The sequence below is a fragment of the Argopecten irradians genome, chromosome 4, assembly GCF_041381155.1.
Source record: "Argopecten irradians isolate NY chromosome 4, Ai_NY, whole genome shotgun sequence".
NCBI lineage: Eukaryota > Metazoa > Mollusca > Bivalvia > Pectinida > Pectinidae > Argopecten > Argopecten irradians.
The window spans coordinates 16,379,050-16,395,381 of record NC_091137.1 but is presented as its reverse complement, the minus strand read 5'-3'; the positions used below and the strand labels follow the sequence as shown (position 1 = coordinate 16,395,381).

The following is a 16,332-nucleotide window of genomic DNA, read 5'->3' as shown; positions in this document are numbered from 1 at the left end:
AGAGAACTGATATAGAAAAGTGCCGAATATTATATTCACAGCTTTATGTACTCTGGGGATAATCTGACTTTTGTTATTATATATTTATATTACAGTCATTAGATTTAGGACACACTAATAGGGGTTATCTGTTACGCAGGTACACATGGGCTAATGGATTCCTGGACATGATCAAAGAACTCCATGACCTGGCCGGACAACATGAAGTCATCGCTGAAAACACACAGAGCTCCGTCATCAAAGAGCTCCAGTCTCTTGTGGCTGAACTTAAAGCTGACCGTAAAAAGGTACACATCAGTACCGTACTAGATAGGAATAGCTTATCTCTTGGTATCAGAGTCAGTCGCAGGTGATAAAACCCCATTAAAGGTAGTTTTTAACAAATCCATATATAAACCAAATTTCAAACAGACAGAAGTTGATTGTCCTGAAAACTCATACTCTGAACTCTAAATATCAAATTTGAATATTGGGGAACAGATTTGATTATTGACATTTATAAGAAAATAGAATCCAACATTTCTGTTGCAATCCTGACAGATTGGGATGGGGACACAAGTGATCGGATTATCAAGGGCCCACTAGTACTGTATATGAAGAGTTGATCTGTCGGTATGAATGGTGCTCTATAGGCCTTTATCAGCTGTGCTGTACATGTGTACTGTTTGTTGTCAGATCCAATTTCACTCAGTGCCAGTATTGGCTGGGCATATCATCTGGTTATCACCGAAATTGTTTTAAATGTGATAGCTTAAACTTACAGGATACTCGATATCTAATGCGAAAGATATCCTTTTACCTATTTGAGTCTTCAATTAAATCTAAAAACTATTAAACATTTATTATTCCATTTCCATGTTTCATTTACAATTACACATCAAAACAATATTTGTCTATTTTCAAGTAGCATCAATACACACTGTGACATGGTATAGGGTAGGCAAATTCTCTGTAGAGACTGACATATTTGATTCTTGTACTGATTAATCTACAATGAGACATGTCTAATCTGACATATTGTCTAATCTGACCAAAATAGTCACTCCTCCATGGTGTCAGATTAGACAGGTTCCACTGTATTGATAATGTAAAAACTAAAGAAACGCTTTCTATTTTTAGCTCGCCTATTCGAAGAATAGGGGGAGCTAATGTTGTCACCCTGGCGTCAGCGTTGGCGTCCCATTTCACGTTAAAGTTTTTGAGCAAGTTTCTGTTTCGTCAATTGTTTAAGCTTAAGTCATCATAAATGTTTATGATTTTATTTTCCTAATGTGTATGGATGAAGAACGTGATAATGTAACCAATTTCTGGCCCTTTAGGTTTTTTTTGAGTCTGTTAATTTGTCATATTTCCATGTTTAAATAGTAAATACTTGAACATCAACTTCTTCTGAATAGGCGAGCTTTGCTGTTCTCCAACAGCTCTTGTTTTTAATGTGTAAAAGTTTTGATTTCATTCTCAAAAAAAAAACCACCCAAAAACAAATAGATTTATAAACATGCAAATTTAATAGAAATAGTTAAACAAAGGTTTAAAAGATAGCAAAACACACATACAGTGTTCTCCCCAGGATTTTTTCACTGCGCAATGGTAATTTTTTCCCGTTGCAAACTGCGCGGCACAGCGCGAATTTTTTTTTTGTGCCGCAATTTAATTTTAATGGCCTAGTGTTATAATAAAAATTAAAATAACAAAAAATATTAACATTTTATCTCACTGTCACATTTACTGAATTCAGATTTATTGCATTTAAAAATTATATAAATTTTTAAATTAAGATTATTTTAATGTGTTTCACAGTTCTAGATAATTACGGGATTATGCCCCCAATTCCATCACTATTTGTGTAGTTACTGTATGGCACCGTAAATGTAACATTGAGATCTAGATTAAAAAAAAATATTGATAAAACACTGCATAAAAATTTAAGTCTTTTCTAACACATATCTGTACAATTTTATGACATGTTTCTTATCATCCAATTATGCTTAAAATTTACAAATTACAAATTTTGGAATTTTTTTCAAATCCGGATTTCTTATACCCATCGATCTGGCTCCATTATTACAATTACCTAACACCAAAATGGCGGCCATTTCGGTTGCAAAGTTTGTGGCATCTTTCAGCGGTATATGCCTATTTTGACATTAAAAACGTGAGTAAATCATTTACAATTGCAAGCAGTGTTTGTTTTTGGGATGATGCTCACTAGCTATAATCAAAACATCTGTTGAAAAGGTGTCAGTTTGTTTCCTAAACTGCCGATGTGCTGCCTACTTCTGTTACGTTGCGTAGCTCACATGATTGAAAGTGATTTGATCAGTGATTTCTCCTCTCTCTAGCTGACCTATATCCCCAGACTGCTAAATAGAACAAGTGAGGTCTTGGTTAGGGAGTAGTCACACCTCTTGTGTTTACTTATCAATGCAATTTAACAGTACAATATGGCAGGGCACCCCTGCGGATCACAAGTAATCAACACTGTCACGGTCGTAAAAATGGACCCAACCACATGGCATAGCGGCATGACAGACATCGTAAATTTATAAGAGTACTACTTGTCAGGTAGCAGGAGGGATTTATTATGAGGTTTATATTCAGTAGACCTACTTAGAGAAAATGGGGGTCTGATTTATTGATGTGCAACGGGAGGCTGAAAGTGCGCTACGGATGATATTTCCGTGCAACGGCTCAAAATTTCCACGTAACAGGACCGTTACGCGGAAAGGGCCTGGGGAGAACACTGACATAGACTTAATTTGATTTTTCTCTCTCTATCCACAGTATTTATTAGATGGATCCAAAGTACAGGACCAGTTGAAAGTATCAAAGGCACAGCTAGAAAAGGTTTGGACATTTTACAGGAAAAAGTGTGAAAACTGACTTAAAGAGACAGAAACAGTTTGTCATCATATCAAATGATTACCTCAGATGGAACACAATTCGATGTGATCATAAGTTATAAGATAATGTTTTAGTGCTTGGTAAAGTCTTCAATATTAATGAAAATAAACCTGTTTAATCCTTTATCATGAATTAATTAATAATATTAAAGGTCAAGTATATGAAACTCGTTACCTTAAGTATAGAATATTAAGTTAAACTCAAGCATGTATTTCATCACCTAAACTTTCGTATTCTCTACACTTCGACTGTGGTTTGTTTTACTAAGACCCTCCAAAAATATTTTGTTGAGTAATAGTTGTCAAAGAGACCGAACATTAATGCTCAATTTTACTTTATAAATGTGAATGCTATATTGTATGTGAGTTGTGTTTTGTTTATAGAGTAGACGACAGTATGAAAAATCCTTTAAAGAATCAGAAAAGGCCCTGGAAGCCTACCGCAAGGCGGACGCCGATATTAATTTATCTCGTGCCGAGGTGGAAAAGGTGAGTACAGAAACTGCATAAAGGAATGAGCAAGTATGATCCAAGGAGGTTTGAAATAGGGCTGCAACGATACACCTGTACACCGATACGATACGTATCACGATACATGCCTCTCGATTCGATTATTTTCGGTACAATAATTCTGTTTTGTGCCATCTTGCGTTTTCAACATTTTTTTACATCTGGATTTTAAAATGTACAACTAAAGCATTAATAAATTATACCTAAAAGAGAATTTTTTTATGTTTGATGTAAACAAACAAAAATTTCTCTAGTCATTTAAAAAAGGTAAAAAAAATAAAATAAATAAATGAATAAAAGACAGATAAGTATATGAAGCCATCTAACTGTAACAAAAAAAATAATAAGTTCATATATTTGTATCCTTGAAATATTTCTAAAGCAATAATATACTTATTTAAATCAGAGATTTAAATAGTATATTCAAGTATCTCTTTAAATTGGTTGAACAGGGTTCAAAATTATAGATAATTATCATTTTATTGTGAGCATTTTCTCAAAACAACTAGCTATATGCATAAAATACTAATAAATATCTTTTGACCTACCAATTAAATTATTACATTGAATTATGTTTAAGAGAAAAAAATTCTTTGTGTTCATAAAGTTTCAATACAAAATGTTTTTATACTAGTAAAATTTATTGACATTTGAGTAGTAAGCCATATAACATTAATAAAATTCAATTTAAATCCAGAATTGTTATACCTATCCGACTCCTTTATTACAATTACCAAATGCCAAAATGGCGGCCATTACAATTGCAAATTTTATGACTTCTATCAGACAATGTAGGCCTATTTAACACTTAAAACGTGAGTAAATCATTAACAAATGTGAAAAGTGTTTGCTATTGATGTGATTCTTACTAGCTGTAGTCATTACATTTATTGTAAGGGCTTTAAATATTAGTAGCTTGTTTCCAAATCGGCCGTGTCCAGCTGGTCGACTTCTGCAACAGACACACGTGAGTAGTGACACTAGCTCACTACCAGGCTTAATAGGCTCAGACTAGCTAGCTTTACTTCACGCAGCTCTTGTGTACTTCCGGTTTACTTCAAAGTGAAAACATCGATGATATTCAGACTTTAGTGTACATTTCTTTACATTTTTGAGCTATGACAGCATTAAAGACGGTATTATTTTTTGCTTTTGAAAGATCTCGATCCACAAATATTAGGAGTAACGAATATTCGTATCCGATTTTTCTCAATAATTCGTGAATACTTGAGTACTCGGATACTCGTTACATCCCTAGCTTAGACTGTTAATCAAAACAGGCGCGGAGATGGTCAGAGAGTGTTTACACCTCTTTTGGGTCTGATCCCAGTGTCTGATAATCTTGATACAGATTTATTGCTTCAAGTGTGAGTCTAAAGACTGCATCGTATCGAACCGAAACGGCAAGGCTGTATCGTAAAATCGTATCGACATACAAATATCACGATTCAATGTGTATCGCGATGAATCGTTTCAGCTCTAGTTTGAAACACTTTCATGCATCATCAGCGCATATTAACATTGAACTGAACTCTTATTTTCTGTCATAGACAAAAATAATAGGGGTGAAGCATAAAAACTCCTGTAGGAATTTGGTATGATTTGTTTCGTTTTACAAACAAAAGCTTAATATGCTTTTGTTTCTGTATGCTCTCTCAAAAACCAAACATAGAAAGAAACAGTCCAGAACAACAAACATTGGCTGATAACTGCAGTATGTAATCACAGATTTGAAATGTGTATAATTATAGATCTGATTTATTGGTGTCTTTGTTTATCTGTAAAGTATCATGCAGTAGAAGATAGGCAGTAATTTTAAAGATGTGAGACTTTGATTTTCAGCAAGCGAAATATAAACAGTATCTTGAGACGGTATGTAAAACTTTGTGTTTATATGAGACAGGCAACTCGGTCTAAACTTCAATATTAGATAATATAGGTGGATATCTGGAACAAGATCTTAATTTACTAGAGAGCCATTCTATAGCTTCGAAAACTTTATGATAGTAAAACAATACTTGGTTGATGTCAGTAAAAAAGAGAATGTCTGATACAACAAATGAAGCAGTGTGTAGACACAAGACAGACAATACATCACCTGTAGATATGGTTGAGTTGACCTGTTGGAGGGCACTGTACACAGCTTTTTCAGTGCCTTTACATATAAGCTTCATAATACCACTGAGCATATATATAATATCAGTCTAAATATACCCATCTCTACCGTCTACCTTCATCATTACTCTCCAGTCTTAACATCTCAGAATAAAGGAATATACATGTATTTACTAGTAGGGTATACTGTGACGTGACTGTGGTTCAAAATATTAGCAGTCATATATTAGGGATCTATTAAAACTATTATGTAGTAGTCAGAGGCATGCCATTTAATTTTGTGTATCTAGCGTAGGAACAACAATTTCTTCGATATGATGTTCCAGACTGTATTAAAATATACAGAGGTTACCGTTTTGTACTTTGTTTTATATCTATCCGATTGAGTCAGAAATTGATAAACAGGAAGCATTATGTCAAATCTGACATGTCCACAGACAATCCTAACAAAACAAGAACTGAAGTAACTAGAGAGATGTTATAGTTTCTGGAAACATCCAAACCCATGTATATGTTATCTACTGAGAATGCTTTGAGAGGCTTTGTAGGAGTCAGCATTTGTTAGTTGGTGATTTTGTACAGTCAAACCAGTTTTAAGTGACCTTCCAATTGAAGTTCAAAATAAGGTTGCACAAGACAGGTGGTCGCTTTAGACAGGGTCAATAACGAAAATAATTACGTACCAGATGCATGGTTAATCGTAAAATACTCCATCGGGACGCATAATTACGTCATGATTTACATGTGAAAATGGAATGTTTTACTCGCCGATGTATCAAAGTTATACATCAGAATAATCTAGGTAAAAGTGTCTATAAGAAATGATATCAACTGGAAATATGATAAAGATCAATATGATTACGTACCAGTGGCATGAGCAATCTCAAAATGCTTTAATTCACGGAAAACCAGTCGACTGAAGCGTAGCTGTTTACAATGACAACAAATGCCAGACTCGATTTGGCTTCAGATTTCTGCGGGATCGTTATCAAGAAAAAAGTTATATAATTATCAAAACATATGAAATAATGATACACAATTTATTTTTATTATTTAAATATTATGTACGTTTAATAAATGTATGTAGACTGTGTTAAAACGATGTTATGAATGACTGCTAAAATTGCACACGTGTGACACATATGTTGGCAAACAGGTTATTTCCCGGAATTCTATAAAATCAGTTTCCTGTGTTTTCAATGAAAAATTGGCAATCAAGTTTATACGCATATATTTCATATAATATAGGATACAATAGCGATCTTATAATCATCATTCTGTCGTAAAACATCACCTAATCGATCTCTGCAGAGACATACACTTGCTCAATGCAGTTAAACTCTTGTTGACTACGCTTGGCCCAATGCATTGTATCAAGTGTCTGATTGACTTAAACACTGTTCACAACAAAATCACACGAAATCGTGCGAGATTTCATTCATAAACTTCCGGTTACAATTTCAAAATAGTCGCTTGAGACAGGTTATGAACACGTTATGGTGTGAATTTTTATGGTCGTTAGTCGCATTAGGCAGGTGGTCGTTGAATACAGGTCATTTATATACATTGTAGTAAATATCATTGGGAGGAATAATGAAGGTCGCATAAGACAGGTAGTCGCTGAATACAGGAGGTCGTTAAGACAGGTTTGACTGTATTCCCACTTGCAGTAGGCCTGATTACTATACACAGTGTATCACTGCAAATGTCATTACAAGCAATATACTTTGTCTGGCCTATGGGTGTAACTATATACTGGAAATTGGGTGCTTGCTGTAAAACAAAATCTGTTCTATGTTCTTGGTAAACTCATGTTACAAATCTGAAATGAGAAAGCTGCCATGGAAACTAACATTTAATTTGGCCTAACTGACAATAATTGTTTAAGATACAGATTTGTTGGCAAAATGCAATCTGTCTTTTAAAGAAGCCAGTGGTTTTGAAACATTTTCACAGAGCTTGAGATGAATTTGTAGACAGCAAAGAAAGTATGACTAAATTTAAGGGAATGTCTGCTGTTACCAGAGCTTACATACAGCAGCCTACTAACTAGTATTTAGTCTCTTTATTGGAACTTTGTATACATAGCCTTGTGGTGTAAACTTGCTGAGCCCTTTTGTTTGACTTGTTTGAATAGCCATAAAGACATGTGTCATACTGTTTATATCTCTCGAAGTATTAATTCATTTTGTATTTCTTATACATGTAGCTGCAATAGTAAGAAACTTTGCAAATGCTATACATATTTCTATCAAAGATATAATTACTAGTCATTTAGGTATGCATTGTATATGAATACTAGTATTACTATATTAGTTCTGTACATTATTTCTTAAAATTACTGAAAAAAACATGTGAATGATTAAATGATATACCAGTCTATTTGGTCACACTTCTCTTAACTAGTAGTAATTTGTATGATGACAGTGACTGTTTTGTAAAACCATATAAAGAGCAGATGAATGTAACTGTATTTTCAGAGTCTTCAACCACTAATCCTGGCAATATTCATTTCTCAATTCCTTAGAAATATGACAAAGAAAAGAAAAATCCTCTACTGTTTGGAGACTTAAGCTTATCATTTAAGAATTTGTTTTGATTATGATTACACTTTGTTTCAAAATATACCCCAAATCTTGTATTTTTTATTAATTCCTCATTTTATTTGCAGCATCGGAACCAAATGATGTTAAAAGGGCAACAATGTGAGAAATGTAAAAATGATTACGCTTCACAACTCCAACAGACAAACACACAACAACGTGACCACTTTACTGTACTGATGCCTCAAGTCTTTCAGGTAAGTATCATGTCCGTCTCACACGATAACAAGACCGTCTCACAATACAACATGGCCGCACACAAGCCTTATATGTATTTTTAAAGGCTTGGTAACATTCTCTCTAGATATTTATAGTGTAGGCAGAAAAAAATATTTGAACAGAGTTGTGGGCTGAATGATTCAATAACACAAAAATGCTGTTAGTCTGAATTATTCTGTCGTTATATTGTCTTTTATATAGGCTTTGGGTAGATGAATGTCAGAACTCTGTTCTGTTATGAACTGTGGGAAATTAGCGATTGGCACGTGAATAGCAACCTAAAATTATTTTTGAAATACTCTGGCTACTTTCTGGGCATTTGGTTATACTAATAATTAATGCATGTTATAATTAAAGATTTGTTCTGCTTAATGAACAGCAACTGCAAACGATGGATGAAAATCGGATAAATCGACAGAAAGAATTCTTCAAGCAGTGTGCAAACATAGAGCGTAATGTGGTACCGATCATCAACACCTGTATAGACGGCATGGAAAAGGCTGCTGCCTCAATAGATCCTAAACAGGTAAGATGGTGCTACATCACTAAAATGTATGATCACTGTACATATTACCTAAAGAAAAGCTCTAGTTGTGTACAGGTACAGGCCTTTCAAATAATGTACAGGTAAATACGACTACCTGTTTGAGTACAGGTAACTAGTTAATGGAACACAGGTAAATACCACTACCTGTTTGAGTACAGGTAACTAGTTAATGGTATACAGGTAAATACCACTACCTGTTTGAGTACAGGTAACTAGTTAATGGTATACAGGTAAATACCACTACCTGTTTGAGTACAGGTAACTAGTTAATGGTATACAGGTAAATACCACTACCTGTTTGAGTACAGGTAACTAGTTAGTGGTATACAGGTAAATACCACTACCTGTTTGAGTACAGGTAACTAGTTAATGGTATACAGGTAAATACCACTACCTGTTTGAGTACAGGTAACTAGTTAATGGTATACAGGTAAATACCACTACCTGTTTGAGTACAGGTAACTAGTTAGTGGTATACAGGTAAATACCACTACCTGTTTGAGTACAGGTAACTAGTTAATGGTATACAGGTAAATACTGCTATCTGTTTGATTACAGGTAACTAGTTAATGGTATACAGGTAAATACTGCTATCCGTTTGAGTACAGTTAACTAGTTAATGGTATACCGGTAAATACCACTACCTGTTTGAGTACAGGTAACTAGTTAATGGTATACAGGTAAATACCACTACCTGTTTGAGTACAGGTAACTAGCTGATGGTGTACAAGTAAATAGTAAATAGGTATGTAACACTGGTAGATAATTGCTGCATTATACATTTTGGCTGGAGATGTCTTCTATTGGGCTCGTTTTAGTGTTAGATTAGTAGATCAGAGGTCGTGACCCCCCAGTGGATTAGATGTATCACCAGGGTAACATATATATACCTGAATGTTACAGGTCCTATTTTCATAACAGAAAATGTTAAAGATTCTTGTTGGATCATTTCATTGTTCATTTAATATGAATTCCAACCTTTTGTGTTTGACAGGACTCCAAACTTGTGGTGGATAAATACAAGTCTGGCTTCTCAATGCCTGACGACATTCCGTTTGATGATCTGAGCAGTAGTCCGTTCCCGGAGTCTAACAGTAATCATAGCACACCTATCGGCACCACTAGGTCAAACACCATCTCTGGACGAAGCAAAACCAAACAGAAGCGGGTTGGCATCATGAATCTATTCAGCGGCTCAAAGGTAAAATTATACAGTTATTAGACAGTAATAATGTCTTTTCATTTTGTATTTACTGGATAGTTATCATTTTGTATTTACCAGATAATTATCATTTTCCTTGTTGTCTGTTATTCAAAACCAGAAATATATAACAGACTCTTGAAACACTTTGATGATCAAAACTTGACAGATTCTTATTTTAATATTAAAAAGTCAGATTTAGAATTGTTTAAATGTGAATATGAATTGCTGGCTTTGTAGAGTGATGCAGTGGATAGTGATTATAATGTGTACTTGTTGCTTCAGATATCTAACTAGTGTTGTCTTGAAATGTAGAGAGTAGATCCTTCATTTTGTCAGAATATTTAACGGAAGTACACATTCATGCTTCTTCATCTGTTAATTCAAATAAATAATACCATTAGAGAAAACATTTCATTATTAAACACTACATTTTTTGTTTCATGAATGAAAGTATTTAGATAACATTATTAGAAGTTGTTGATTCATCACAACAATCATATACTAAGTCTGGGATTAAAAATCACTGCTAGTTTTGTGGAGTTCTGGTCGGGATTAACCCCACTGACAAAGTCTGATCATGTGCACATCATCAAAGTTACTTGGTATTGTTCTGTACCCTGGTTGCTGTTGTTGGTATGATACATACATCCCCATGTTGTTTTTATCATGTAGCTTCAGTCATCTTCCTTGTTGTCACTTAAGTGTTAATATGTACATTTTATTTTCCTGCTTGAAATAGGAATGAAAACTTTTTTGCGCTGCTATAAAGAATTTATCGGATTGTCCATACACAACTGTATTTCTTTGTTCAACTTTGATTATAATTTCAAAGTGTTATTTATTGCCTAATTAATGTAAAACTTCCAGCACTGAACAAGTTAGTACATGTGAAGGACTGAGTTCTGAGTGATAACTATTTGTAAACTGGAGAGTAAACCTCCCAACATCATCAGTTGAATGAACTATCTCTGCAGCAAATATGTGACACAGAAACAAATTCACCACATCATGACCATATCTTATCATGTCATACAGCTGTATGTCGGCTGTCAGAAGATATGTAAAAACTATGAGTTTTACAATGACTAAATAACGTCATGATAAATATGAGATGTGTCGTGTTTGCCTTTCAGACGTCGGTAACCAAAGTAAGTGTTCACCTAGTGGTGGCAGTGTCGGGCGTATGTGGTCTAACTTAACCCTAGCTAGTTATTACCTGTAATTACAACCTCGCTAGGACCAACAAATCCTGTCCTAAGAGTTATCTGTTCCTGTGATAATGTATTGATTGTAATAATAGTTTATATCATCACACAGGGGTTTCCTTATCTTTCAGGAGAGGCGGTACAATTGCAATTTCAGGTGGTACTTTTCTATACTATCGGTATGTTATATATCTAATGTTATTTATCCCAAATCAGGCAGTACGACAGCCAGGTTTACCCCACAAAAAGTATGGGGTACCACCTGATATTGAAACCTCTGAGCACATTACACCATCACAAAGTAACGACCTAGCTACATCATCACAAAGTAATTAATATATAAAGACATAGCTACATCATCATAAAGTAACGACATAGCTACATCATCACAAAGTTATGACAGAGCTACATCATCACAAAGTAACGACCTAGCTACATCATCACAAAGTAACGACCTAGCTACATCATCACAAAGTAACGACCTAGCTACATCATCACAAAGTAACGACCTAGCTACATCATCACAAAGTATAGCTACATCATCACAAAGTAACGACCTAGCTACATCATCACAAAGTAACGACCTAGCTACATCATCACAAAGTAACGACCTAGCTACATTATCACAAAGTAACGACCTAGCTACATTATCACAAAGTATAGCTACATTATCACAAAGTAACGACCTAGCTACATTATCACAAAGTAACGACCTTGCTACATTATCACAAAGTAACGACCTAGCTACATTATCACAAAGTATAGCTACATTATCACAAAGTAACGACCTAGCTACATTATCACAAAGTAACGACCTAGCTACATCATCACAAAGTATAGCTACATCATCACAAAGTAACGACCTAGCTACATCATCACAAAGTAACGACCTAGCTACATCATCACAAAGTAACGACCTAGCTACATCATCACAAAGTATAGCTACATCATCACAAAGTAACGACCTAGCTACATTATCACAAAGTAACGACCTTGCTACATTATCACAAAGTAACGACCTAGCTACATCATCACAAAGTATAGCTACATCATCACAAAGTAACGACCTAGCTACATTATCACAAAGTAACGACCTAGCTACATCATCACAAAGTATAGCTACATTATCACAAAGTAACGACCTAGCTACATCATCACAAAGTATAGCTACATCATCACAAAGTAACGACCTAGCTACATTATCACAAAGTAACGACCTAGCTACATCATCACAAAGTATAGCTACATTATCACAAAGTACCGACCTAGCTACATTATCACAAAGTATAGCTACATTATCACAAAGTAACGACCTTGCTACATTATCACAAAGTAACGACCTTGCTACATTATCACAAAGTAACGACCTAGCTACATCATCACAAAGTATAGCTACATCATCACAAAGTAACGACCTAGCTACATCATCACAAAGTAACGACCTAGCTACATCATCACAAAGTATAGCTACATTATCACAAAGTAACGACCTAGCTACATCATCACAAAGTATAGCTACATTATCACAAAGTAACGACCTAGCTACATTATCACAAAGTAACGACCTAGCTACATCATCACAAAGTATAGCTACATTATCACAAAGTAACGACCTAGCTACATCATCACAAAGTATAGCTACATCATCACAAAGTATAGCTACATCATCACAAAGTAACGACCTAGCTACATCATCACAAAGTAACGACCTAGCTACATCATCACAAAGTATAGCTACATCATCACAAAGTAACGACCTAGCTACATTATCACAAAGTAACGACCTAGCTACATCATCACAAAGTATAGCTACATCATCACAAAGTATAGCTACATCATCACAAAGTATAGCTACATTATCACAAAGTAACGACCTAGCTACATCATCACAAAGTATAGCTACATTATCACAAAGTAACAACCTAGCTACATTATCACAAAGTATAGCTACATTATCACAAAGTAACGACCTAGCTACATTATCACAAAGTAACGACCTAGCTACATCATCACAAAGTAACGACCTAGCTACATTATCACAAAGTAACGACCTAGCTACATTATCACAAAGTAACGACCTAGCTACATCATCACAAAGTATAGCTACATCATCACAAAGTAACGACCTAGCTACATCATCACAAAGTAACGACCTAGCTACATTATCACAAAGTAACGACCTAGCTACATCATCACAAAGTATAGCTACATTATCACAAAGTAACGACCTAGCTACATCATCACAAAGTATAGCTACATTATCACAAAGTACCGACCTAGCTACATCATCACAAAGTATAGCTACATTATCACAAAGTATAGCTACATTATCACAAAGTAACGACCTAGCTACATTATCACAAAGTAACGACCTAGCTACATCATCACAAAGTATAGCTACATCATCACAAAGTATAGCTACATCATCACAAAGTATAGCTACATCATCACAAAGTATAGCTACATCATCACAAAGTATAGCTACATCATCACAAAGTATAGCTACATCATCACAAAGTATAGCTACATCATCACAAAGTATAGCTACATCATCACAAAGTATAGCTACATTATCACAAAGTATAGCTACATCATCACAAAGTATAGCTACATCATCACAAAGTATAGCTACATCATCACAAAGTATAGCTACATTATCACAAAGTATAGCTACATCATCACAAAGTATAGCTACATCATCACAAAGTATAGCTACATTATCACAAAGTATAGCTACATTATCACAAAGTAACGACCTAGCTACATTATCACAAAGTATAGCTAATCGATCCAAAGTATGCTACATCATCACAAAGTATAGCTACATCATCACAAAGTATAGCTACATCATCACAAAGTAACAACCTAGCTACATCATCACAAAGTAACGACCTAGCTACATCATCACAAAGTAACGACCTAGCTACATCATCACAAAGTAACGACCTAGCTACATTATCACAAAGTAACGACCTAGCTACATTATCACAAAGTATAGCTACATTATCACAAAGTAACGACCTAGCTACATCATCACAAAGTATAGCTACACATCATCACAAAGTAACGACCTAGCTACATCATCACAAAGTAACGACTAGCTACATCATCACAAAGTATAGCTACATCATCACAAAGTATAGCTACATTATCACAAAGTATAGCTACATCATCACAAAGTATAGCTACATCATCACAAAGTATAGCTACATCATCACAAAGTATAGCTACATCATCACAAAGTATAGCTACATCATCACAAAGTATAGCTACATCATCACAAAGTATAGCTACATCATCACAAAGTATAGCTACATCACAAGTAGCTACATTATCACAAAGTAACGACCTAGCTACATCATCACAAAGTATAGCTACATTATCACAAAGTATAGCTACATCATCACAAAGTATAGCTACATTATCACAAAGTAACGACCTAGCTACATCATCACAAAGTAACGACCTAGCTACATCATCACAAAGTATAGCTACATCATCACAAAGTATAGCTACATTATCACAAAGTAACGACCTAGCTACATCATCACAAAGTAACGACCTAGCTACATCATCACAAAGTATAGCTACATCATCACAAAGTATAGCTACATTATCACAAAGTATACGACCTAGCTACATTATCACAAAGTATAGCTACATTATCACAAAGTAACAACCTAGCTACATTATCACAAAGTATAGCTACATTATCACAAAGTAACGACCTAGCTACATCATCACAAAGTATAGCTACATCATCACAAAGTATAGCTACATTATCACAAAGTAACGACCTTGCTACATTATCACAAAGTAACGACCTAGCTACATCATCACAAAGTATAGCTACATCATCACAAAGTATAGCTACATCATCACAAAGTATAGCTACATTATCACAAAGTATAGCTACATCATCACAAAGTAACGACCTAGCTACATTATCACAAAGTATAGCTACATCATCACAAAGTATAGCTACATCATCACAAAGTATAGCTACATCATCACAAAGTATAGCTACATCATCACAAAGTATAGCTACATCATCACAAAGTATAGCTACATCATCACAAAGTATAGCTACATTATCACAAAGTAACGACCTAGCTACATCATCACAAAGTATAGCTACATCATCACAAAGTATAGCTACATTATCACAAAGTATAGCTACATCATCACAAAGTATAGCTACATCATCACAAAGTATAGCTACATCATCACAAAGTATAGCTACATCATCACAAAGTATAGCTACATCATCACAAAGTATAGCTACATTATCACAAAGTAACAACCTAGCTACATCATCACAAAGTATAGCTACATCATCACAAAGTATAGCTACATCATCACAAAGTATAGCTACATTATCACAAAGTATAGCTACATCATCACAAAGTATAGCTACATCATCACAAAGTATAGCTACATCATCACAAAGTATAGCTACATCATCACAAAGTATAGCTACATTATCACAAAGTAACGACCTAGCTACATCATCACAAAGTATAGCTACATCATCACAAAGTATAGCTACATTATCACAAAGTAACGACCTAGCTACATCATCACAAAGTATAGCTACATTATCACAAAGTAACGACCTAAGCTACATCATCACAAAGTATAGCTACATTATCACAAAGTAACGACCTAGCTACATCATCACAAAGTAACGACCTAGCTACATCATCACAAAGTAACGACCTAGCTACATCATCACAAAGTATAGCTACATCATCACAAAGTAACGACCTAGCTACATCATCACAAAGTAACGACCTAGCTACATCATCACAAAGTAACAACATAGGTACATCATCACAAAGAACATCACCATGAACAGATAACTCTGTAAGAAAAATCAATGATTTACTATCTACTGAATACATTTAAGGGTGTATGTTACCTTACTTTAAACCATTGCCACAAAATTATGATTTAATTTCCATGAATTTTATATTGCTTTATTGAAATTTTCCGTTGATATTGGTCAACTGTATGTAAATATATA

The 16,332-nt window shown here is 34.6% G+C and overlaps 1 protein-coding gene across 6 annotated transcripts in view; it reads left to right on the top strand.

The window, feature by feature from the left end:
* LOC138320763 (formin-binding protein 1-like) overlaps positions 1-16,332 on the top strand; it is a 52,141-nt gene that overhangs the window by 7,682 nt on the left and 28,127 nt on the right. For 5 of the 6 annotated variants that reach the window (XM_069263957.1, XM_069263961.1, XM_069263958.1 and 2 more), the window contains exons 4-10: positions 140-287; positions 2,785-2,847; positions 3,288-3,392; positions 5,256-5,285; positions 8,200-8,328; positions 8,730-8,876; positions 9,892-10,098. In XM_069263957.1, coding sequence (XP_069120058.1) covers positions 140-287; positions 2,785-2,847; positions 3,288-3,392; positions 5,256-5,285; positions 8,200-8,328; positions 8,730-8,876; positions 9,892-10,098 — 829 coding nt within the window. The remainder of the gene's footprint in view (positions 1-139; positions 288-2,784; positions 2,848-3,287; positions 3,393-5,255; positions 5,286-8,199; positions 8,329-8,729; positions 8,877-9,891; positions 10,099-16,332) is intronic. The other variant, XM_069263959.1, reaches the window with a different exon arrangement.